At 37.3% G+C, this 26,678-nt stretch overlaps 1 protein-coding gene across 3 annotated transcripts in view; it reads left to right on the top strand.

Annotated features, from left to right (window-relative positions):
• The window catches only part of KLHL13 (kelch like family member 13), a 283,984-nt gene that overhangs the window by 80,207 nt on the left and 177,099 nt on the right, over window positions 1-26,678 (top strand). For 2 of the 3 annotated variants that reach the window (XM_074323707.1, XM_074323706.1), the window contains exon 2: window positions 4,871-4,944. The exons of the other annotated variant lie outside the window; for it this stretch is intronic. In XM_074323707.1, the coding sequence (XP_074179808.1) occupies window positions 4,895-4,944 (50 nt within the window). In that variant the 5' untranslated portion in view covers window positions 4,871-4,894. The remainder of the gene's footprint in view (window positions 1-4,870; window positions 4,945-26,678) is intronic. 3 annotated transcript variants of the gene reach the window in all.

Genomic DNA, 26,678 nt, shown 5'->3' with positions numbered 1-26,678 from the left:
GTGGGGGGGTGGGGATAAGGGGGAAGGTGAGAGGTTTAGAAAATAATCGGTAACCACAAGATGGCCATGGGGTTTTGAAAATTAATTTGGGGAACGTAATCAATAATGTAAAGATTTTTGTAGGGTATCCGATGGACACGTGTCCCATTTGGGAGACCACCTCAGGGATGATGTAGATGCCTGATCTCTGCACGGTACACCTGAAGTTGAACAATAATGAATGCCAACTATAGTTTTATATACATGTATATGTATATATTTGTATGTATATGGTTACAGGAAGCGGAATACAGCATTAGGAATAGAGATAGTGGAAATGCATAGGCTCTGTGCGATGTCAGGGATAGTGGATGGGGGGAGGGGGGTTCACACAGTGTGAGGCATATAAATGGTAAACGTCTAATTTTTGCTTTGTCTTGTGCACCTGAAACTAATAAAATTATAGAAAAAAATACTTAATAGAACACTACAGTCAAAAAGATCAGCAAAAACTGCAAGGAGGTCAATGCTTAAGATTGAATCTGTCAGAAATAAAACTACACCCATAGGGATCAGAAAGGTCAGGAACTGACACCACAAAAGGGCACTGAGTATAAAAATATGTAATTAGAAGGACATTCTGAACATAGTTCTATACTCTCGTGATGCTGGTGTCGAAGCTAATAAATTTAAATATAATATGTGTTTCTTTTTTTTAAGTAAAGTTTTTTGGGGTGACAATTGTTAGTAAAGTTACTTAAATTTCAGGTATACAATTCTGTATTACATCTCTGTAAACATTTCAAGAAAACGTTATCATAATAACTTAGTCCAAAAAGAATATTATACGATTTCATGTAAGAAACTAAATTATCATGTCAGAGTGCTTAGTTTGGAAATAAAAAAAAATTAACTAAAAAAAAAAAAAAGTTGTTACCATCAGCATAATTTTAATAGTTTTTTCCTTTCTTAAAATGTGTATGCATTTTGTTGGCACCCTCTTTGTGTGCGTGTGTGTGTGTGTGTGTGTATACATATATATGGTATTGTCTTACGTGCTTTTGTATTGTATTTCTTCAGTTTACATTTTTGCTTAATGTCATTTTTTTTAGATTTACTTGCTCTAGTATCACCTGTTATTAAAACAGAATAAAACAAAATATTATTTCCATCCTATATCCCTCTCTAACTGTCACCTATTTCTCTGCTTCTTATTAAAGCATATGTCTTTGTGTCATGTATACTTGTTTCCTCTCATTCTTTCTTGAAACCACACCTAATGAACCTTTTTCTCCACCATTCCAAATAAACCATTCTTATCAAGGTGTCCAGTGACCTCTATGTTACCATACCAAGTTCTCAACTCTTCACTTAACCTCTTGGCATCATCTGACACACTGGGTTACTCCTTTCTTCGTATAAGACGCTATTTTACCTTCTAGGTTAGTACACCTTCGTGGTTTCCTCTATGTCACGGTCAGTCTTTCTTGCTCCTTTTGCTGGATCTTCCTTAATTTTTTATTTTGAAATAAATTAAACAGTAAAGTATAGAATAAAAGTGAACGTTGCCCCCAAACCCATATTCCCTCTCACTAATGATGGATATAAACAGACTTTATTCGTGTGTGTGTGTGTGTGTGTGTGTGTGTGAATTTCATAAGTGAAAACAATGCCTCATCTTAAATTGTATTTGTTTATTGTTGATTTATATTTCTTTAATGTCCATTTCTTGTTGATATTATTTGTTCATCTTTACAATAGTGTTTTATTGTTGTTATTGATTGTGTGTGTGTGTGAGTGTGTGTGTGTAAGTTAAAATCATTAGCCCTTTGTTGTCTGTCATGTGCATGGTGAATATTTTTTTCCTAGTTTATCAAATGCCCTTTTGTTTTGTTGTATTTTTGAAGTACAGAATTCTAATTTTTTTGTGTAATCAGATTTAATGCTTGTTTTTTTTTTTATGTTTCCTAGATTTTGGGTGCTGCTTACATTCTCTACTGTGTGATTATAAATAAATTCACTTGGGTTTTCTTTGGTACAATTTCAACTTCATTTTTACCTTTAAATCTTTGATCCTTTTGGAATTTGTTTAGGATACCCTAATGTGAATTGAAGTAGTGTATAACCTGTTGTTTTTCTAAATGACTACCCAGTTGTCCCCCAATTATTTTTAATCATTTCTTCTTTCCTTTTTTGAAGGCCATCTTTACCATAGAGTAATTCCCTGATGTATTTGAGTTCCTCACAACTTCTTGAAAGAATGTATTTATTTTTGTTTTATGTTCAAAACCACTGATGTGTGGTTCTCCCCACCCATATTGACTCTTTAAAAAAGATTATTACTGACTTTATAGGTATTAAATCAGTTAACTGTATCTTCCTTGATCTGGACAGAACTTGAAACAGTTGAATACCTTCCAACTACTCTTCTTCTGCACTGCCCTTCTTCCTTGGCTTTTATCTCACAACTCTTAGTTTCCATCCTACCTAGTCTCTCTCTTCTTTGCTAGCTTGTCTTCCTATTTTCAATTCTAGTTCCAGTCTAAATCTAGGTCTATATATCCAGTTTTCTATTAGATGCTATATGATATACTTTAGGGTACTTCAATGTGTCTATACCAAACCATTGTTCTCCTTGCTTTCAATATTTTTCATTCTTCTCTATACCCTACCTTACTTGATATCATCACCATTTCCTCTAGTTAGCTAAATAGATTTTGTCTTTGATGTCTCCTTATCCTTTTAATATCCATCAGTGATCTTCAGTCTTAAGTCCCAGTTCTCCCTGGCTGTCCCCATAGCCCTAGTCTTTGCCCTTTTTTTAAACCTTGACTATGGAAGTAGTTTCTTAATTGGTCTCCGTGCTTCCAGTCTCTCTGTCTCTCTGTCTCTCTGTCTCTCTGTCTCTGTCTCTGTCTCTGTCTCTGTCTCTCTCTCTCTCTCTCTCTCTCTCTCTCTCTCTCTTTCTCCTCATATACCCCTACATTGCAGGCAGTGTTAATTTTCTAATATATAAATTTATCAAGCGAATTCCTTGGTTAAAAACAGTTGGTTTTGGTTAAATCCTGCTTAAATTGATAACATGCATTTACTTCCTCTCTTTTCCTAACTCCATGAAAATGAGAGTAAAGAAATGGAAAAATTCAAAAGGACAGAGAGAATAGGATTGGACACATTGACAGATGTAAGGTTGAAATTAGTTTTTTATGCAGAGCAAAGGAAGTTACAACTTCAGTATATCTCCTCTACATGAACTTTTGAGAGAAAGCAATTATTCCCATGGGACTCCTAATTTTTAAGACTTGGAGGTACCTGGTCTGTGGGAGGCAGGAATGAGTCATGAGACAGAAAACAGGCTGTTACTTGAAAGTCTTTATAATAAGTGGCTGGAGTCCCATGTCTGTTCACCTACTCCATGCTCCTCAGGTGACCAGAGATTTCTTATTTGGAGAACTTGAATTGGAGAGTCCCAGACTCAGAGTTCCAGGTGCAGCAGGCGAATTGGTTGAAACAATGGGATTAAGTGAAAGTTTGCATATCTAATTTTGGGACCTATATGTTCTACTCTAGATGCAGTTGGCTAAAAGGGACATGAATTATTTGTTTCCAGATTCCTAATAGTAATTTTGATAAAATTGTTTTTTTCCTTGGCACATCTTCTATAAAACTGTAGCCTAAACAAAATTAAAATTTCTCAACACCTCAAAATTCTTTCAACACTTAAACATTTTTAGAAAAGATAAGCCAAGGACATTTGATTGTGAGATGTTTAAAAATTTTTGTTTCATTTAGGCTGCTCATTTAAAAGAAATTGTAATAATAGGATTGTAAGCAGAAAAATGTGATTATGCAAAAGGACATAATAAATGCTATGTTGTCATTTGATTTGTTTCATTTATAGAGTTATGAAAACTCAAGAAATAGAGTACTTTTTTCCTTTCTACTTCTTTGGCTTTTATCCCTAAATTAAGGGACAAGAAGAGGGCAGGGAACAATGAAGAAAATCATTTTTTTCTCTAGTTTAATTATTTTAGGTCTTCACATAGTTTTAAAACAAACATAATTATGTGAATAAACTAAATTGTATACTTTTTATCTTCCCAATGCAATAAATTGATTTTACTAAGAAACATTTAAGTAAAATACACATTTTTGCTTCGCAATATATTTGGAATCAATAGAATACATGAAATATACTCTACATCTCCAATGCAAAACATTCACATTAATAAAAACCAATATATTAAAGTTCAGTTTACTACAACCTTATCTGCTCTTTTATTATAAAAACAACAGTAATAACCAAAACAGAAATTCAGTCCAGATCAGGAAAACAACATTTTTCCCATTTTTATGTCTTTATGTCTACCTATTTTATGCCTTTAAATTTCAAAATATAATACCTTTCTAGCCTTAATTTTAGCCATCCACTTCTGAAATTGTGGGCCCTGCTTATGGGATTCTCAGGCCTCAAGTTTCCCCGGTAACATGGGAATTAATCCTGTTTCTGTAATTACTTGGCAAGTGTTTACCTCACCTCTTCACTTCAAACTTCTCTTGTCTAACCCAACTTCACACAGACTTATCACTTAATCCAACTTCTGTATACTTGGTTGTTTTTCCATAGGCAACTGTTAGCTAATTATTTCACATGAAATTTAGTTCATACTATTTAATGATTCAGTATGGCATTTTGTAAGTATTTTGACTATTGCAGAGGTAGTGTCTTAATTTCCTTTATTTTCATAAGTTTTTATATTGACATTTGTTAGATGAACATATGAGTATATCTTGCCTTTTTATCGCAAAATGTATAAAACATTACCAAGGTACTTGAGAACACTAGTATTGATTTTTGTAGTGGATATTGACTCCTTTTCCTCCTGAACAGGGAATTACCCAGCTTGTGGAGGTGATGGATCACCTGTATCTGGGGGAGTCAGTCGCTGCAGTGCTCCGTAACAGGTATAGTTATGGAAACAATTTACCTTATCAGTTACATAATGTCTCTCTTGCCTATTTGTATACCTAACATAGGTGCTACTCAATAAGTTTTGGTTGAATATTTGGCATGAAATAAAAGTGTTTGCTATATGAATGAATAAAAGAACGATTGAGTGACAAACAGAATGAAAAGCATGTTAGTGACCGTGTGTTCTGAGCTAATGAAAAAATAAAGAATATAATTAGAAATCATAATTAGTATAAGTTGTGAACATATGGAATTCAGTCAATGGAACTAAAATTGGAATTTTAGTTTTAAAGCAGATCAATGAAAAAATACAGGTATCCATTGCTTAAGAATAGATGTATTGACAAATTTTTTTAATAGTATTGCTCTATGATAGTGTGTATATTTCCATTATTTAAATATCCATTTAAAACTTTTCTATGAAGTTCATGAGAAACTCAGAGCTTCCTCTATCAATTTATGATTTTAAATTCATGGTTCAAAGAAATAGAGCCTTTGCTTTGTAGGTCTGGAAGTATATCCCTTATTCCCAATAGTTTAGTTGTATGGTTTAGGTGAAGTATTTGAAACACTATGCTGAACTCATCTATTTCATGGCTCTGACATGTACTGGTGGTATAATCTTGGGCAAATTTCTTAATTGCTCTGAGTCTTACATTCCGCATCTATGAAATGGGGATAATAATAGTACCAACAACTCAGAATTGTTTTGAGATTCAAGTATGTTTGTGTAGAGAGAAAGAGAGTTTCGTAAATAATACATGATATATCAGTGTTAGTGTTGAAATATAAATGGAATTTTAACTATTTTGAAAAGACAATATTTGTGTTTTTGATGTCTGAGGTACTTTAAAATATAGGTGTTTCTTAAAAGAATATGAAAAGAAGGGAAAGTTGAAATACAAAGGGGATATATATAAAGTTATTGTTATTTGTCAGATAGTATAATTAGAATTTTGTATAATAATCTCATTAACTAAATATCATATGAAAGGTGCCTATTAGTTGGAATGTGTTTTATCATCTGAGCAAGGGCCTGTAAGGTAAACTTGCTCAGAGAAACAGAAAACAAGAAAATCATAGCAGGAATAATGTACGGCCATGCTGAGTGAAAAGACAGAACAGAATAGTAGCTTGAGGATTTTGAATTCGTAATGGTGAATTGTATATGCAGGGTTCAAGCACTGCTGAATAGAAGGATCTGTATCACACATTCAGAACAAGAAATGATAGGAGAGCAGTGTTTCTCCTAAGGTCAAGTTGATAATCAAGGTGGTTATAGCATACTTGAATTGCTTTTTTCCATTATTTTTAATAATTGCATACAGTATAATTATATATAGTAAAATAAACAAATATTTAAATATGCATCTTGATAATTTTTTATACATGCTCGCATCCAGGTAAACACAACCCAGATCAATATACAAAACAATTCCACTGCACCAGGGAATTCCCTTCTACCCCTTTCCAGTCCAGATCTTCTCCACTCTTACTAAAGGAACCACTATGCTAACTTACATAACATGGATTAGCTTTGCTTGTTCTTGAACTTCATGAAATGACATCACTGTATTATTTGTGTCTGGAATTTTTTTAAAAATTAAGGATTATTGGGGTGACAATTGTTAGAAAAGTTACATAGACTTCAGATGTACAATTCTGTATTAAATCATTTATAAATCGCAATGTGTGTTCACCACCCAGAGTCAGTTCTCAGGGAGATAATTTCTTTTTATTTTTTAATTTATTGGGGTGACAATTGTTAGTAAAATTACATAGATTTCAGGTTTACAATTCTGTATTACATCATCTATAAATCCCATTGTGTGTTCACCACCCAGAGTCAGTTCCCCTTCCATCACCATATTTTTTTAAATTTATTTTTAAATTTATTGGGGTGACAATTGTTATTAAAATTACATAGATTTCATGTGTACAATTCTGTATTATATCATCTATAAATCCCATTGTGTGTTCACCACCCAGAGTCAGTTCTCCTTCCATCACCATACATTTGATCCCCCTTACCCTCATCTCCCACCCCCTTACCATCTGGTAACCACTAAACTGTACTCTGTGTCTATGAGTTTCTGTTTCTCATTTGTTTGTCTTGTTCTTTTGTTGTTTTTGGTTTATATACCACGTATCAGTGAAATCACATGGTTCTCTGCTTTTTCTGTCTGACTTATTTCACTCAGCATTCCACTCTCAAGATCCATCCATGTTGTCACAAATGTTCCTATATCATCTTTTCTTACCGCCGAATAGTATTCCATTGTGTATATATACCACAACTTCTTTATCCATTCATCTATTGAAGGACATTTTGGTTGTTTCCATGTCTTGGCCACCGCAAACAAAGCTGAAATGAAAATCGGAGCACACGTGTCTTTGTCTATAAATGTTTTCAGGTTTTTTGGGTAGATACCCAGGAGAGGTATTGCTGGGTCATATGACAATTCTATTCGTAATTTCTTAAGGAACCTCCACACTGTCTTCCATAACGGCTGCACCAGTCTGCATTCCCACCAACAGTGTATGAGGGTTCCTTTTTTCTCCACAGCCTCTCCAACACTTGTTACTATTTGTCTTGTTGATGATAGCCATTCTGACTGGGGTGAGGTGATATCTCATTGTGGTTTTGATTTGCATTTCTCTGATGATTAGTGATGTTGAGCATTTTTCGTATGTCTATTTGCCATTTGTATGTCCTCTTTGGAGAAATGTCGCTTCAAGTCCTCTGCCCATTTTTCAATTGGGTTGTTTGTTTTTTTGTTGTTGAGTTGCATGAGTTCCTTGTATATTCTGGATATTAGCCCCTTATCGGAGGCACTGTTTGCAAAAATCTTCTCCCATTCAGTTGGTGGCCTCTTTATTTTATCGATGGTTTCTTTTCCTGTGCAGAAGCTTTTAAGTTTCATATAGTCCCATTCGTTCATTTTAGCTTTTACTTCCATTGCCTTTGGAGTCAAATTCATAAAATGCTCTTTGAACCCAAGGTCCATAAGTTTAGTACCTATGTTTTTTTTCTATGCAGTTTATTGTGTCAGATCTTATGCTTAAGTCTCTGATCCATTTTGAATTAACTTTGGTACATGGTGATAAATAGCAGTCCAGTTTCATTCTTTTGCACGTGGCTATCCAATACTCCCAGCACCATTTATTGAAGAGGCTGTCTTTGCTCCATTGTATGTTTTTAGCTTCTCTGTCAAAAATTATCTGTCCATATTTATTCGGTTTTATTTCTGGGTTCTCAGTTCTATTCCATTGGTCTATGTGTCTGTTTTTCTGCCAATACCATGCTGTTTTGATTATTGTGGCCCTGTAGTACAAGCGGAAGTCAGGAAGTGTGATACCTCCATTAATGTTCTTTTCTCTTAAGATTGCTTTGGCTATTCGGGGTCTTTTGTGGTTCCAAACAAATCTGATGATTTTTTGTTCTATTTCTTAAAAATATGCCATTGGGATTTTGATGGGGATTGCATTGAATCTGTATATTGCTTTGGGTAATATGGCCATTTTAACTATGTTGATTCTTCCAATCCATGAGCACGAAATGTCTTTCCATTTCTTGGTGTCTTCTTCAATTTCTTTCAAAAATGTCTCATAGTTTTCAGCATATAGGTCTTTCACATCCTTCATTAAGTTTATTCCTAGGTATTTTATTCTTTTTGCTGAAATTGCAAGAGGAATTGTTTTTTGTATTTCTTTTTCTGAGATTTCATTGTTAGGATGTAGGAAAGCAATGGACTTTTGTACGTTGATTTTGTAGCCAGCAACTTTACTGTATTCGTTGATTGTTTCTAATAACTTTTTGATGGAGTGTTTAGGGTTTTCTATATATAGCATCATGTCATCTGCAAAGAATGATAATTTAACTTCTTCATTCCCAATTTGGATGCCTTTTATTTCTTTCTCTTGCTTGATTGCTCTGGCAAGGACTTCCAACACTATGTTGAAAAACAGAGGTGATAGGAGAGAGCCCTGCCGTGTTCCTGAACGTAGAGCAAAGGGCTTCAGTTTTTCACCATTAATTATGAGATTAGCAGAGGGCTTGTCATATATGGCCTTTAGTATGTTAAGGTGTTTTCCTTCTATACCTATTTTATTAAGTGTTTTAATCATAAATGGATGTTGTATCTTGTCAAATGCTTTTTCTGCATCAATTGATATAATCATATGATTTTTGCCCTTTATTTTGTTTATGTGATGTATCACATTGATGGATTTGCGGATGTTGAACCATCTTGTGCCCCGGGGATGAACCCCACTTGGTCGTGATGAATAATCTTTTTAATGCATTGTTGTATTCGATTTGCTAGAATTTTATTTAGGATTTTTGCATCGGTATTCATTAGAGATATTGGTCTGTAGTTTTCTTTTTTTGTGTTGTCCTTGCCAGGTTTCCGTATCAGGGAGATGTTGGCCTCATGAAATGAGTTAGGGAGTAGTGTCTCTTCAATTTTTTGGAAGAGTTTAAGCAGGATGGGTATTAGACCCTCTTTGAAGGTTTGGTAGTTTTCACTAGTGAAGTCATCTGGTCCCGGACTTTTGCTTTTGGGAAGGATATGGATGACTGATTCACTTTCGTTACTGGTGATCGGTGTTTTTAGATTTTCCGATTCTTCATGGTTCAGCCTTGGAAGGCTGTATGTTTCTAAGAACTTGTCCATTTCTTCTAGTTTATTGAATTTGGTGGCATATAGTCCTTTATAGTATTCTTGGATGATCCTTTGTATTTCTGTGGATTCCGTGATAATTTCCCCTTTTTCAGTTCTGATTTTGTTAATTAGAGTCTCTCTCTTTTTATCTTAGTGAGTGTAGCCAAGGTTTTATCAAATTTGTTAATTTTTTCAAATGACCAGCTCTTTGTCACATTAATTTTTTGTATTGTCTTTTTGTTCTCTATTTCATTTATTTCTGCTCTGATTTTTGTTATTTCCTTTCTTTTGCTGACCTTGGATTTCACTTGTTCTTCTTTTTCTAGTTCCTTAAGGTGTAACTTGAGGTTATTTATTTGGGATTTTTCTTGTTTCTTGAGATAGGACTGTAGTGATATGAATTTCTCTGTTTAAACTGCTTTCGCTGCATCCCAACAATTTTGGTAAGATGTATTTTCATTGTCATTTGTTTCTATGTATCTTTTGATCCCTCCTCTAATTTCTTCTTTGATCCAGTCGCTCTTTAAAAGTATGTTGTTTAATCTCCATGTGTTTGTGTTTTTTCCTGCTTTCTTTTTGCAGTTGATATCCAATTTCAAAGCCTGGTGATCAGAGAACATGATTTGTATGATTTCAATCTCCTTAAATTTGCTGAGGCTGATTTTATGTCCCAATATATAGTCTATCCTTGAGAATGTTCCATGTACACTAGAAAAGAATATATAGTCTGATGTTTTAGGATGAAGTGCTCTATAAATGTCAATTATGTCCATTTCATCTTGTGTCATTTACGCCTGCTGTTTCGTTATTTATTTTCTGTTTGGATGATCTATCCATAGCTGTCAATGATATATTTAAGTCCTCTAGTATAATTGTGTTTTGGTCAATTTCTTCCTTTAGTTCTGTTAGTAGTTGCTTGGTATATTTTGGTGCTCCCTCTTTGAGGGCATAGATATTGATGACTGTTATGTCTTCTTGTTGTACAGGCCCCTTCACCATTATGAAATGTCCACTTTGTCTCTCATTACCTTTTTCACCTTGAAGTCTGTTTCAAAGATATCATTGTGGCTACACCTGCTTTTCTCTGGGTACCATTTGCTTGATGTGTCAATTTCCACCCTTTCACTTTGAGTCTATGCTTGTACTTGTAGCTGAGATGTGTGTCTTGGATACAGCATATGGTTGGATTTAGTTGTTTGATCTAATCTACTACTCTGTGCCTTTTTATTGGTGAGTTCAGTCCATTTACATTTAGGGTTATTATTGATATGTAGGATTTCCTGTCATAATGTCTTCAGTTTTCTGGTCAGGCTGTGTCTCCATTGTTTCTTTGCCTTTTGTTGTTGTCTATTATTTCTGTGTGGGGTATTCTATGATGGTTCCCTTCTTTCTTCTTTAATTATAGTATATATTTCAGTTCTGGATTCTTTTTTTTTTGAGTGGTTACTCTTAAGTTTATGTAAAAGAAAGTTTGGTATTTAGAGTATTCCATTTTCTTTAGCACGCTTACTTTCTCCATTCCCATATTCCTGTTCAGGCCTTTAGTCTTCCTCTTTGTATGTATTGATTGCCACAAATTGTCCCTGTTGGTGGTGGTCGAATAGCCTCCTTTAGTATTTCTTGTAGTGCACGTTGTGTATTAGAAAATTCCCTCAGCTTCTGTATGTCTGGAAAGCTCTTTATTCCTCCTTCATATCCCAAGGATGTCTTTGCTGGATATATTATACTTAGCTCATGATTTCTCTCTTTCAATAGTTTGAATATTTGGTTTCACTCCCTCCTGGCTTGTAGAGTTTCTGCTGAAAAATCTGATTATAATCTAATGGGCTTTCCTTTGTAGGTTACCATCTTCTTTTCCCTGGCTGCCTTGAGGATTCTTTCTTTGTTGTTGATTTTAGACAGCTTCAATAAAATGTGCCTTGGAGAAGGCCTGTTGGGATTGAGGTAATTAGGTGTTCTATTTGCTTCCTGGATTCGAGGGTTCAATTCTGTGCACAAGTTTGGGAAGTTCTCATCGACCATTTGTTTGAATATATTCTCTGTTCCCTTCTCTCTTTCTTCTCCTTCTGGTATGCCCATTATTCTTATATTACTCTTTCTGATGGAGTCAGAAAGTTCTTGTAGATTTCTGTCATTTCTTTATGTCTCAAGTCTCTTTCTTCTTCCATCTTTGTCATTTCCAGGTTTCTAACTTCGATGTCAGTGATTCTTTCCTCCATCTGGTCAACTGTACTATCTAAGCTGGTAATTTCATTCTTAATTTCTTGTATATATTTCTTAATCTCCAGAAATTCTATTTGGTTCTTTTTTAAAATTTCAATGTCTTTCGTAGAATGTAGATGTTGTTCTTTTTTTTCTTTTTTTTTTTTTTTTTTTAGCTTGTGACTTTTTTTTTTTTTTTTTTTTATTAATTAGTTTCAGGTGCACAAGACAAAGCAAAACTTAGACATTTATCATTTATATCCCTCACACTGTGTGAACCCCCCTCCCCCCATCCACTATCCCTCTGTACGTTCCCAAAACCTCTCACCTTCCCCTTATCCCCACCCCCCTGCCCATCTAGCAACCCTCAGTTTTTCCTCCATTTTTCCAAAACTGTTTCTGATTAGTTCATTCACTTATTCTTTTCTTTAGATTCCACATATAAGTGAGATCATATGGTATTTGTCTTTCTCTTTCTGACTTATTTCACTTAACATAATGTTCTCTAGGTCCATCCATGTTGTTGCAAATGGTAAGATTTCTTTCTTCTTTATGGCTGCGTAATACTCCATTGTATAAATGTACCACAGTTTCTTAATCCAGTCATCTACTGATGGGCATTTCGGTTGTTTCCAGGTCTTGGCTATTGTATATAGTGCTGCAATAAACATAGGAGTGCATAAAGATTTTTGAATTGGATAGATACCTAGGAGTGGGATTGCTGGATCATAAGGTAGTTCCATTTTCAGATTTTTGAGATATCTCCAAACTGTTTTCCATAGTGGCTGCACCAATCTGCATTCCCACCAACAGTGCACCAGCGTTCCCTTTTCTCCGCATCCACGCCAGCACTTGTTGTTTGTTGATTTATTGATGATAGCCATCCTGACTGGGGTGAGGTGGTATCTCATTGTGGTTTTTATTTGCATTTCTCTAATGGTTAGTGAGGTTGAACATTTCTTCATATGTCTGTTTGCCATCTGTGTGTCCTTTTTAGAAAAATGTCTCTTCATGTCCTCTGCCCATTTTTTAATTGGGTTGTTTGTTTTTTTGGAGTTGAGTTGAGTGAGTTTTTATAAATTTGTGATATTAACCCTTATCAGATATATCATTGGCAAATATCTTTTCCCAATCAGTAGGATCCTTTTTGTTTTATTGATGGTTTCCTTTGCTGTGAAAAAGCTTTTTAGTTTGATGTAATCCCACATGTTTATTTTTCCTCTTACTTCCCCGAGGGATATATCAGTAAAAATCTTACTCCGGGTAATGTCTGTGAAGTTTCTTCCTATATTTTCTTCTAGGAATTTTATGGTTTCAGATCTTACATTTAAATCTTTAAGCCATTTTGAATTTATTTTTGTATGTGGTGTAAGGAGGTGATCCAGCTTCATCTTTTTGCATGTGTCTGTCCAAGTTTCCCAGCACCATTTATTGAATAGACTGTCTTTACCCCACCGTACATTCTTGCTTCCATTGTCATAGATTAAATGGCCATATAGGCATGGATTTATTTCTGGACTCTCTATTCTGTTCCATTGATCTATGGGTCTGTTTTTATGCCAGTACCATGCTGTTTTGATTACTGTAGCCTTGTAGTATAATTTGAAGTCAGGTATTGTTATACCTCCCACTTTGTTCTTATTTCTCAAGATTGTTGAAGATATCCGGGGTCTTTTATTATCCCATATAAATTTTAGGATTATATGTTCTATTTCTGTGAAAAATGTCGTTGGTAGTTTGAAAGGAATTGCGTTGAATATATATATATTGCCTTAGGCAGTATGGATATTTTAACTATATTAATTCTTCCTATCCATGAACATGTTATGTGTTTCCATCTATTTGTATCTTCTTTAATTTCTTTCTTCAGTGTCTTATAATTTTCTGAGTACAGATCTTTTACTTCTTTGGTTAAATTTATTCCCAGGTATTTTATAGTCTTTGGAGCAATTGTAAATGGAATTGCTTTTTTAATTTCTCCTTCTGATGTTTTATTATTGGTATATACAAATGCAACTGATTTCTGAATATTAATTTTGTATCCTGCTACTTTACTAAATTCATCTATCAGCTCTAATAGTTTCTTGGTGGAGTCTTTAGGGTTCTCTAAATATAGTATCATATCATCTGCATATAATGACAGTTTTACTTCCTCCTTACCGATTTGGATGCCTTTTATTTCTTTTTCTTGTCTGATTGCTGTGGCTAGAACTTCCAGCACTATGTTGAATAGAAGTGGAGAAAGTGGGCAGCCTTGCCTTGTTCCTGATTTTAAGGGAATGGTTTTAGTTTTTCCCCATTGAGTATGATGTTAGCTGTGGGTCTATCATATATGGCCTTTATTATGTTGAGATATGATCCTCTATTCCCACTTTCTTAAGGGTTTTTATCATGAATGGCTGCTGAATTTTATCAAATGCTTTTTCTGCGTCAATTGATATGATCATATGATTTTTATTTTTCATTTTGTTAATGTGGTGTATCACATTAATTGATTTATGGATGTTGAACCACCCTTGCATACCAGGGATGAATCCCACTTGATCATGGTGTATAATCTTTTTAATATATTGCTGAATTCTGTTTGCTAGTATTTTGTTGAGGATTTTTGCATCTATGTTCATTAGCGATATCGGCCTGTAGTTTTCTTTTTTGTGGTGTCTTTGTCTGATTTTGGGATCAGGGTGATAGTGGCTTCGTAAAAAGTGTTTGGGAGTCTTCCGTGCCGCTGGATTTTTGGGAAGAGTTTGAGGAGAATAGGTGACAATTCTTTTTGGAACGCTCTGTAAAATTCACCTGTAAAGCCATCTGGTCCAGGGCTTTTGTTTGTTGGGAGATTGTTGATTACTGATTCAATTTCCTTGGTGGTAATCAGTCTATTCAGGTTTTCTGTCTCCTCTTGAGTTAGCCTTGGGAGGTTGTATGCATCTAGGAAATTGTCCATTTCTTCCAGGTTGTCAAATTTGTTGGCATACAGTTGCTCATAGAAATTTCTTAGGATTTTTGTATCTCTGCAGTGTCTGTTGTCACTTCTCCTCTTTCATTACTGATTTTATTAATTTGGGTCCTCTCTCTCTTTTTTTAATGAGTCTGGCTAAAGGTTTGTCAATTTTGTTTATCTTCTCTAAGAACCAACTCTTGGATTCATTGATCTTTTGTATTGTTTTTCTGGTTTCTATTTCATTTATTTCCGCTCTGATCTTTATTATCTCCTTCCTTGTACTCCCTTTGGGCTTATTTTGTTGTTCTTTCTCCAGATCCCTTAAGTGTGAAGATAAACTGTTGATTAGTGATGTTTCTTGTTTCTTTAGGTAGGCCTGCAGTGCTATGAACTTCCCTCTTAGGACTGCTTTCGCTGCATCCCATAGATTTTGGGTCGTTGTATTTTCATTTTCGTTTGTCTCGAGATATCTTTTGATTTCTTCCTTGATCTCCTGTTTGACCCATTCATTGTTTAGTAACATATTATTCAGCCTCCATGAATTTGTGTGTCTTCCAGTCTTTTTCCTGTAGTTCATTTCTAATTTCATAGCACTGTGGTCAGAAGACAATTGGTATGATTTCAATTTTCTTAAATTTATCCAGACTTGCTTTGTGGCCTAACATATGGTCTATCTTGGAGAATGTTCCATGTGCGCTTGAGAAGAACGTGTATTCTGCAGCATTGGGGTGGAATGCTCTGAAAATATCGGTTAAATCCAAGTGGTCCAATGTGTCATTTAAGGCTGTTGTTTCCGTATTGATTTTCTGTCTGGAAGACCTGTCCCTTGTTGTCAGAGGTGTGTTGAAGTCCCCTACTATGATAGTGTTACTGTTGATCTCCATCTTTATGTCAGTCAATATCTGTTTTATATATTTAGGTGCTCCTATGTTGGGTGCATAGATGTTTACTAGGGTTATATCCTCTTGTCGAATTGATCCCTTTATTATTATATAGTGTCCATCTTTGTCTTTTAATATTTTCTTCATTTTAAAGTCTATTTTGTCAGAGATAAGTATTGCAACTCCAGCTTTTTCTCATTTCCATTTGCATGGAATATCTTACTCCAACCCTTCATTTTTAGCCTGTGTGTGTCTTTTGATCTGAGGTGAGTCTCTTGTATACAGCATATACAAGGGTCTTGCTTTCTTATCCATTCAGCCACCCTATGTCTCTTGATTGGAGCATTTAAACCATTTACATTTAAAGTGATTATTGATAAGTACATAGTTATTGCCATTTTTAAATTTGTGGATAATTGTTTTCGTCTTTCTTCTATTTACAGAAGTCCTTTTAGTATTTCTTGCAATGCTGGCTTGGTGGTAATGAATTCCTTTAGCTTATTCTTTTCTGGGAAGCTCTTTATCTCCCGTCAATTTTAAATGATAGCCTTGCTGGATAAAGCAACCTAGGTTGTAGGCCTTTGTTTTCCATCACTTTGAGTATCTCCTGCCACTCCCTCCTGGCCTTCAATGTTTCTGCAGAAAAGTCATTTGATAGTCTTATGGGAGTTCCCTTGTATGTAACCCTCTGTCTTTCTCTTGCTGCTTTTAGGATTCTCTCTTTGTCTTTAATCTTTGCCATTTTAGCTATAATGTGTCTTGGAGTGGACCTGTTTGGGTTTATCCTGGTTGGAACTCTCTGCACTTCCTGGACTTGTATGTTGGTTTCCTTCATCAGGTTAGGGAAATTTTCAGACATTATTACTTCAAATATGTTCTCAATCCCTTGTTTCTTCTCTTCACCTTCTGGTATTCCTATGATGCGCATGTTGTTGCGCTTGATGTTATCCATAGGTCTCTTAAACCATCTTCATTGTTTTTTATTCTTTTTCTTTCTGTTGTTCTGTTTGGGTGATCTCTGCTAACTTGTCTTCTAAGTCGCTGATTCGATCCTCTGCTTCATCTAACCTGCTGTTAATTCCTTCAAGTGAGTTCTTTATTTGGTAACTGTGTTCTTTAGTTCTAACTGGTTGTTCGTTATGATTTCTACATCCTTCTTGATGTCCTCTCTAAGTTCCTTAAACATTCTTATCATCAGTATTCTGAACTCTGTCTCTGACAGTTTGGTTACCTCTGCTTCATTTAGTTCCATTTCTGAAGGTTTCTTCTGTTCTTTTATTTGGGATATGTTTCTTTGTTTCCTCATTCTGGCTGACTCTCTGTGTTTGCTTGATGTATTAGATAGGTGCCCTGGAGTTCTTAGTTCTTGCTGGATTAGTATATAATAAATGTCCTTTATATTTGACTTGCACTACTGTTCTTCTCCCTGCGTGTGCTCTAAAAGTGACTCTTGTGTTGTGTATATTGTCCTGTTAAAGAAGATCCTTAATTGCTTTTCGCTTGTGAGTAGGTGGAGTTAACTCCTAGGCTGACTAGTTGTGAGACTTGGCTTTGCCCACGCAGGGTATTCTGCTGCGTGAGGATTGACCGCTTAGATGTGGTTTGCCCTTTGGCCTCTATGTGCCTGTAAAGAATCCCCTCTGAGTGTGTCACTTGTAGGTCAAACCCGGTAGTACTCTGGCTTGGTCTGGAGTTGGCCGCTGGGTATGTTGAATCTTGTGCCTCTTAAGCTGGGCACTGGTAGGGCAATTACAGAACAAAGCAAATCACCAAGCACAACAATAACAACAAGGAAAAAGTCAAATACATTCACATGTAAAAAAACAATCGACAACCCCCACTCGACATAGGCAAAGATGTCAGAAATATAAAGACAAATCAAAACAGAACAAAAAAAACAGCGCCAGTTGTGGCTTAAGCCCACCAAGTAATCTCCAGGTTGTTCTCAGCTATAGCACAGAGTCCCCACTGACACAGGCAAAGATGTCAAAAATATAAAGACAAATCAAAACAGAACAAAACAAGCAAACAAACAAACAAACAAACAAAAACACAGCGCCAGTTGTGGCTTAAGCCCACCAAGTAATCTCCAGGTTGTTCTCTGCTATAGCATAACACAGGCAAAGATGTCAAAAATATAAAGACAAATCAACACAGAACAAAAACAAACAAACAAACAAAAACAAACAAACAAAAACAAACAAACAAACAAAAAACACAGCGCCAGTTGTGGCTTAAGCCCACCAAGTAATCTCCAAGTTGTTCTCTGCTGTAGCACAGAATCCCCACTCGACACAGGCAAAGATGTCAAAAATATAAAGACAAATCAAAACAGAAAGAAAAGAAAAGAAAAAAAAAAAAAAAAAAAAGACAGCGCCAGTTGTGGCTTAAGCCCACCAAGTAATCTCCAAGTTGTTCTCTGCTGTAGCACAGAATCCCCACTCGACACAGGCAAAGATGTCAAAAATATAAAGACAAATCAACACAGAACAAAAACAAACAAACAAACAAAAAACAAACAAACAAACAAACAAAAAACACAGCGCCAGTTGTGGCTTAAGCCCACCAAATAATCTCCAAGTTGTTCTCTGCTGTAGCACAGAATCCCCACTCGACACAGGCAAAGATGTCAAAAATATAAAGACAAATCAAAACAGAAAGAAAAGGAAAAAAAGAAAAAAAAAAAAAAAAAAAAAAAAAAAAAGCAGCGCCAGTTGTGGCTTAAGCCCACCAAGTAATCCCCTGCGTATTGTGCAGGTAGAGCCGGTCACCTGATGCCCAGAGTGACTCTGAGGCTGCAGCTTTAGATGCGTGGGGCTGAGGGGTCTGGACAGTAGGTTTTACAAAGTCAGTGCAGTTTCTGCCCTTGCCGGCACATATGCACACCGAGAATAGCACCACCAGCCCTGTGTCCAGCTCTCCTGAGTCTTAGGGCACCTCTTCCCTGTGTGTGTGTGGTGGCAGGGAATTCCTCAGCTGCTGAAAGCTGAGTGCTGTATATACCACTTACTGCTGATCCCTGGGAGTGCCTCCGCCGATGTAATTGCCACGCCCTAGGCAGGCCAGAAAGGGTGGGGGCTGGGGATGGAAAGAGGGTCTTCTCTTTCCCAGCCCAGCTGTGTCACACCCCACCCACAGGCCAGAAACGGTGGTATCTGGGGTGGATGAGTCTTCTGTCTCCTAGTCCAGGGCAAACCACACTCTTCTCAGCCTCTTCCCTGGACCAAAGCCAGCGGCCAGTCTTCCCTTAGCCCAAACCCCAAGGCTCCTCTGTAATCTGACACTGCTCTTCAGATCAGGAGCCAGTTTAAGTCTCTGGAAGGGTGGGGGTAGGATTGGAAGAGCGGGGAGGGGCCCAGGTATGGAGTTTAATAGTCTCAAATGCTAGATATCCTCCCTCTGCGGGAGGGAGAGGTCTGCTGTGGGACGCAAAGTAGAGTCCGCACTTGGCTTTTGTGTTCTCTCTTTTTCCTGGGAACCCCTGCGTCTCTGCAGCTGGGGATGTGTTTGCCCCGCCTAGGCTGGCTAGAAAGGGTGGGGGCTGGGGATGGAAGGAGGGTCTTCTCTTTCCCAGCCCCGCTGTCTTAACACTCTTCCGCAGGCCAGAAAAGGTGGTGGCTGGGGCGGAAGATTCCCAGCTCCTAGCCTCCTCCCTGGGCCCGCCTGTCTTCCCGGAGCCGGGGCTCCAAGGCGCCTCTGTAATCTGCCGCTGCTCCTTAGTGCAGGGGCTAGATCAAGTCTCTAGAAAGGCGGGGTAGGGTCAGAAGAGCGGGGAAGGTGCCCAGGCACGGAGTCTGTGTTCCTTGTCCGCCCAAGGACCAACTGAGGTTATTAGCTGAAGTTAATGCTGGATATGCTGCCCCTGCAGCGGGAGAGGTCCGCTGTGGGGCGAGGCAAAACGCCCACCTCGTGGCTTCCGGGCTCTCCTCCGTCCTGGGATATCCTGCGTATCTGTAGCCGTGGGTGTGGGCTGGAATTTCACAGGCACAGGTGCGGAGCAGATTTCCACAACCCGAGGGTGGGGGCCAATTTCTACCGCCACAGGTGTGGACCGCGATCCCAACCCGCGTCCCCCCGCCGCCGCAGGTGCGGCGTGTCTCCTCCGCTCCCTTCCTTCTTCCCTGCTCGCCCAATTTTTCCCCACCTGCAAGAAATCCCTCTGAGTCTCTTCGCTGTTCTGCGTGATGAGCAGAGAGTCCTTTGATGGGTTATATGCTTCCCCGTCAGCTTTTGGGGCATAAGTGGAGCCCTAGGAGTCCGAGTTCTTCCCTATTTCTGGGTTCTCAATTCTATTCATTTGATGTGTGTGTCTGTTTTTCTGCCGATACTATACTGTTTTGATTGTTGTTGCCTTGTAGTACCAGCTGAAGTGAAGGAGTGTGATACCTCGAGCATTTTTCTTTTTTCTTAGGATTGCTTTTGCTATTGGGGGTCTTTTGTTGTTCCATACAAATATAATGATTTTTTGTTCTGTTTTTTTAAAAAATGCCATTGGGATTTCAACGGGGATTGCATTAAATCTGTATATTGCTCTGGGTAATATGGCCATTTTAATTACGTTTATTCTCCCAATCCATGACCATGGAATGGCTTTCCATTTCTTTGTGTCTTCTTCAATTTATTTAAAAAATGTCTTTCAGTATTCAGTGTGTAGGTCTTCCACATCCTAGGTTAAATTTATTCCTAGGTATTTTATTCTTTTTGTTGCAATTGCAAAAGGGATATATTTTTATATATTTTTTTCATTTCTGTATCTGAGATTTCATTGTTAGTATATAGGAATGCAGTGGGCTTTTGTATGTTGATTTTGTAGACGGCAACATTGCTATATTCATTTATTATTTCTAATAGCTTTTTGGTGGAGTTTTTAGGGTTTTCTATGTGTAGCATCATGTCATCTGCAAAGAATGACAATTTAACTTCTTCATTCCCAATTTGGATGCATTTTATTTTTTCTCTTGCCTGAGGGCTCTGGCTCCACTTCCAATACTATGTTGAAAAGCAGTGGTGATAGGGGATAGCCCTGTCTTGTTACTGAAAGTGGAAGGAATGGTTTCAATTTTATATGATATTAGCTGGGGGTTTTCATATATGGACTTCATTATGTTAAGGTATTTACTTCTAGATGCATTTTATTAATTGTTTAATTGAAAATGTATGGTGTATGTTGTGAAGTGCTCTTTCTGCGTCTATTGTTATAATCATATGATTTTTTTTCTTTTATTTTGTTTAGGTAGTGTATCACATTGATGGATTTTCCTATGTTGAATCATCCTTGTGCCCCGGGGATGAATGCCACTTGATCGTGAACATATAATCTTTTTAATGCATTGTTGCATTCGATTTTGTAGAATTTTGTTTAGGATTTTTGCATCCACATTCATCATACATATGGTTCTGTAATTTTCTTTTTATGTGTTATCCTTACCAGGTTTTGATATCAGGGTAATGTTGGCCTCATAAAATGAGTTAGGGAGTATTGTCTCTTCTTCAACTTTTAGAAGAGGTTGAGTAGGACAAATATTAGATCCTCTTTGAATGTTTGGTACAATGCAGTGCTGAAGCCATCTGGTCCTGGACTTCTGCTTTTGGGAAGGTTTCGGATGACTGATTCAATTTCCTTACTGGTGATTGGTGTATTTAGATGTTCCGTTCTTTGTGATTCAACCTAAGAAGGCTATGTGTTTCTAAGAACTTGTCCATTTCTTCTACGTTATTGAATTTGGTTGCATATAGTCCTTCATTGTATTCTTGGGTTATTCTTGATGTTTCTGTGCCATCCACAATAACTTACCCCATTTCATTTCTGATTTTGTATATTTGTGTCTTTTCTCTTTTTATCTTAATGATTCTAGCCAATGGTTTGTCGATTTTATTATTCTTTTCAAAGAACCAGCTTTTTGTTGCATTAATTTTTCCACAGTTTTTGTTCTCTATTTCATTTAGTTCTGTCTGATTTTTATTATTTCCTTTCTTCTGCTGACTTTGGGTTTTATTTTTTCTTGTTTTTATAGTTCATTAAGGTGCAAAGTGAGGTTATTTATCTGGGATTTTACTTGTTTCTTGAGATAGGCCTATGATGACATAAATTTCCCTCTTAAAACTGCATTCGCTGCATCCCCAAAATTTGGTAGGATGTATTTTCACTCTCATTTGTTTGTATGCAGATTTGGATCTCTTGTCTTATGTTTTCTGTATGCAGTCATTGTTGAAAATTATATTGTTTAATATCCATATATTTGTGTTTTTTCCTTCTCTGTTTTTGCAGTTTATATCCAATTACAAAGCCTTGTGATCAGAGAATATGCTTGGTATGATTTCAATCTTCTTAAATTTGCTGAGTTTGTTTTATGTCGCAATATATGGTCTATCCTTGAGAATGTTCCATGTACACTAGAAAAAAATGTATAGTCTGGTGTTTTATGCTGAAGTGCTTTATAAATGTCAGTTATGTCCGAGACGTCATCAAAATGGTGGCGTGAGGTGAGCCTCAAAAAATCTCCCCTGGAATTTACAACAAATCGAATAACTGTTACTCCACAAAGGACCCCCTGTACAGCACACAGGCAAGATGAGAGTCTCACTACTGAGTTCACCTAAAGGTGGGCAAATTGAACAAGCAGGTGAGGAGGGATGGGTATAGTGCAGAGACATAGCCAAGTGGGAACAGGACGCAGACCTAGCTAAATGCTCCAATTCACTATATCCTGGAACTACCGTAGCTGCAGGAGAGAGAAGAACTCAGACTGCAAGGGCTTCGCTAATGGAACCCAAGGCTGAGGGGACAGCATATAACACGGCTGAAACCAATGCTCACGGGAAAGCCCTGGAGCAAAGACTGAGGGAAGAAGGCTGAAAACAGTGGTTTAAGGCCACACTGCCACAGAGAACGGAACCCTTAGGTCCTGAGAGTAGCCGACCCCTCCCAATCCTCCCAGGGCGTGCCCCACCCTTACCTGCTCAGTGCTTGAAGTGGAACAGTAGCAGTGTCAGATCAAAAGAACACAATATTTGCAGTTCTGAGAACTGTGGTCTGCAGAAACAGATTTGCAGGCAAACTAGTTTGGACAATGGGGAGAGAGCTGTGGAAGCAGCACCAGCTGTGGTGGTGGTCGCCACCATTGCTGTGGGCCAATTCTCACTACTCACTTCACCCCTGTCCCCACCTATACGTGCGGATCCCTGCAGGAGTAAACAGAACTGCTGAAACAATGGGCTCTGAATCTGGCGCAGGAACAGCTTTGGAACTTCAAAAGCTCTCTGCATCCCCTCAGGGATGCAGTGCCCTATGACCCAGGCAAACTGTTAACAGAGGAGAAGCCCGCCTTCCAGGGAATCTCCCCGTTGTGTGAGAAACTGGAATAGTGCAGATAAAACAACACTACAGTGTGAGAGAGAAAAAAAGGCTGCAGGGGCCGGCCTGGTGGCTCAGGCGGTTAGACCTCCATGCTTCCAACTCCAAGGGTTGTCGTTTCGATTCCCACAGGGGCCAGTGGGCTCTCAACAACAAGGTTGCGGGTTCAATTCCTCGAGTTCCACAAGGGATGGAGGGCTCCGCGCCATGCAACTAAGATTGAACAGGGCACCTTGAGCTGAGCTGCCTCCCGGATGGCTCAGTTTGTTGGAGCCTGGGCCTGCAACAACAAGGTTTCCAGTTTGATTCCTTGACTTATGCAAAGGATGGTGGGCAGTGCCCCCTGCAACTAAAATTGTACACAGCACCTTGAGCTGATCTGCCACTGAGCTCCCGGATGGCTCAGTTGGTTGGAGCGCATACTCTCAACCACAAGGTTGCGGGTTTCGACTCCTGTAATGGATGGTGGGCTGTGCCCCCTCCAACTAGCAATGGCGGCTGGACCTGGAGCTGAGCTGTGCCCTCCACAACTAGGACGGAAGGGACAACAACTTGAAGCTGAATGGCACCCTCCACAATTAAGATTGAAAGGACAACAACTTGACTGGGAAAAAAGTCCTGGATGTACACACTATTCCCCAATAAAGTCCTGTTCCTTTCCCCATTAAATCTTAAAAAAAAAAAAAAAAATTGGATAATATTAAAAATAAAAGGCTGCAGTCAGAGAGAAAATGAAGCATTCTAGAAACACGTACTGGAAAACGAAAGAAAGATCTCTTTCTATCAACCTGTTGCAGAAACCACTCGTGCATATGTCTATGAAGAGAAATAATAAATCAGTAATTGCCATGAATAACCAAGGCAACAGGACAGCTCCGAAAGAACGTGAAAAGTCTCCAGAAAAGGAACTTAAAGATATGGAAATATGTGTCTTAAATGAAAGAGTATTCAAGGTTTCATTTCTGAAAAAACTCAATGAGGTGCAAGAAAAAACAGAAAGGCAGTTTAATGAACACAGAAACACAATCAAAGAACAACATCAACATTCTACGAAAGAGATAGAAATTTTCAAAAAGAATCAAATAGACTTCCTGGAGATTAAGAACTCAATAGAAGAAATTAAGAATGAAATAACCAGCTTAGGTAGTAGAGTTGACCAGATGGAGGAAAGAATCAGTGCCATTGAAGATAGAAACCTGGAAATGACACGGATGGAAGAAGAAAAAGACTTGAGACTTAAAAGAAATGAAAGAACTCTACAAGAACTTTCTGACTCCTTCAGAAAGAGCAATGTAAGAATAATGGGCATAACAAAAGGAGAAGAAAGAAAGAAGGGGACAGAGAGTATATTCAAACAAATAGCCGATGACAGCTTCCCAAACTTGTGGACAGAACAGGATACTCGAATCCAAGAAGCAAATAGAACACCTAATTACCTCAACCACAACAGGTCTTCTCCAAGGCACATTGCATTGAAGCTGTCTAAAATCAATGACAAAGAAAGAATCCAAAGCAGCCAGGGAAACGAAGATGGTATCCTACAAAAGAAAGCCCATTAGACTATCATCATATTTTTCAGCACAAACACTGCAAGCCAGGAGGAAGTGGAACCAAATATTCAAGCTGTTGATAGAGAGAAATTATGTGGCAAAAATAATATAGTCAGCAAAGACATTCTTTAGGTATGAAGGAGGAATAAAGACCCTTCCAGACATACAGAAGCTGAGGGAATTTTCTAACACACGACCTGCATTACAAGAAATACTAAAGGAGGCTATTCGACCACCATCAACAGGGACAATTTGTGGCAACCAAAACATAGAAAGGGGAAGAAAAGGCCTGAAATGGAATATGGAAATGGAGAAAGTAGGCATGCTGAAGAAAGTGGAATACTCTAAATATCAAAATTTCTTTTACATAAATTTAAGGGTAATCACTCAAAAAAAAAAAAAAATCCAGAACTGAAACATGTACTGTAATAAAAGAAGAAACAAAGGGATACATCATAGTATACCGCCACACATTAATAATAGACAACAATAAAAAGGCAAAGAAACAATGGAGACACAGTCTTACCAGGAAACCAAAAGATACAATGATAGAAAATCCTTACATATCAATAATTACCCTTAATGCAAATAGACTGAATGTCCCTATAAAAAGGCAGAGAGTTGCAGATTGGATCAAAAAGCTAAACCCAACCATATGCTGTCTCCAAGAGAAGCACCTGAGCTACAAGTTGAAGCACAGATTCAAAGTGAAAGGTTGGAAATTGACACTCCAGGCAAATGGTATCCAGAGAAAGTCAGGTGTAGCTATACTGATATTAGATGTAACAGACTTCAGGGTGAAAAAGGTAACAAGAGGCAAGCATGGACATTTTATAATGATAAAGGGGACTATAGAACAAGAAGACATAACAGACATCAACATTTATGCCCCCAATCAGGGAGTACGAAAATATACCAAGCAACTGCGAACAGAACTAAAGGGAGAAATTGACCAAAACACAATTATACTAGGGGACCTAAATACATCATTGACAGATATGGATACAATCATTCAAACAGAAAATAAATAATGAAATATCACTCCTAAATGACACATTAGATGAAATGGACATAATTGACGTTTATAGAGCACTTTGTCCTAGAGCATCAGACTATATATTTTTTTGGAGAATACATGGAGCATTTTCAAGAATAGACCATATATTGGGACATAAAACTAACCTCAGCAAATTTAAGAAGATTGGAATCATACCAAGCATATTCTCTGATCACAAGGCATTCAAATTGGATATGAAGTGCAAAAAATTTCAGGAAAAAACACAAATACATGGAGATTAAACAACATAATTTTAAAGAACGACTGGGTCAAAGAAGAAGTTAGAGGAGAGATCAAAAGATATATAGAAACAAATGAGAATGAAAATACATCCTACCAAAATTTTTGGGATGCAGCGAAAGTAGTTTTAAGAGGCAAATTTATATCATTACAGGACTATCTCAAGAAAATCCCAAATATATAACCTCATGTTACACCTTAAAGAACTAGAAAAAGAAGAACAAATGAAACCTAAGGTCAGTAGAAGAAGGGAAATAATAAAAATCAGAGCAGAACTAAATGAAATAGAGAAAAAAAAGATAATAGAAAAAATTAATGAGACAAACAGCTGGTTCTTTGAAAAGATTAACAAAACTGACAAACCCTGGCTAGACTCACTAAGATAAAAAGAGAGAAGACACTAATAAACAAAATCAGAAATGAAAAAAGGGAAGTTATCATGACGGACTCCACCGAAATACAAAGGATCATCCAAGAATACTATGAAGGACTATATGCCACCAAATTCAATAACCTAGGAGAAATGGACAAGTTCTTGGAAACATATAGCCTTCCTAGGTTGAATCGTGACGAACTGGAAAATCTAAACAGACCGATCACCAGTAACAGAATTGAATCAGTCATCCAAAACCTTCCCGAAAGCAAAACTCCGGGACCACATGGCTTCAATAGTGAATTCTACCGAATCTTCAATGAAGATCTAATACCAATCCTGCATAAACTCTACCAAAAAATTGTAGAAGAGACAGTACTCTCTAACTCTTTTTATGAGGCCAACATTACCCTGACACCAAAACCTGTTAAGGACAAGACAAAAAAAGGGAACTGCAGACTAATA

The sequence above is a fragment of the Rhinolophus sinicus genome, chromosome X, assembly GCF_036562045.2.
Source record: "Rhinolophus sinicus isolate RSC01 chromosome X, ASM3656204v1, whole genome shotgun sequence".
Lineage (NCBI taxonomy): Eukaryota > Metazoa > Chordata > Mammalia > Chiroptera > Rhinolophidae > Rhinolophus > Rhinolophus sinicus.
Note: the sequence above shows the minus strand (reverse complement) of the source record. Positions and strands in the feature narration are given on the sequence as shown.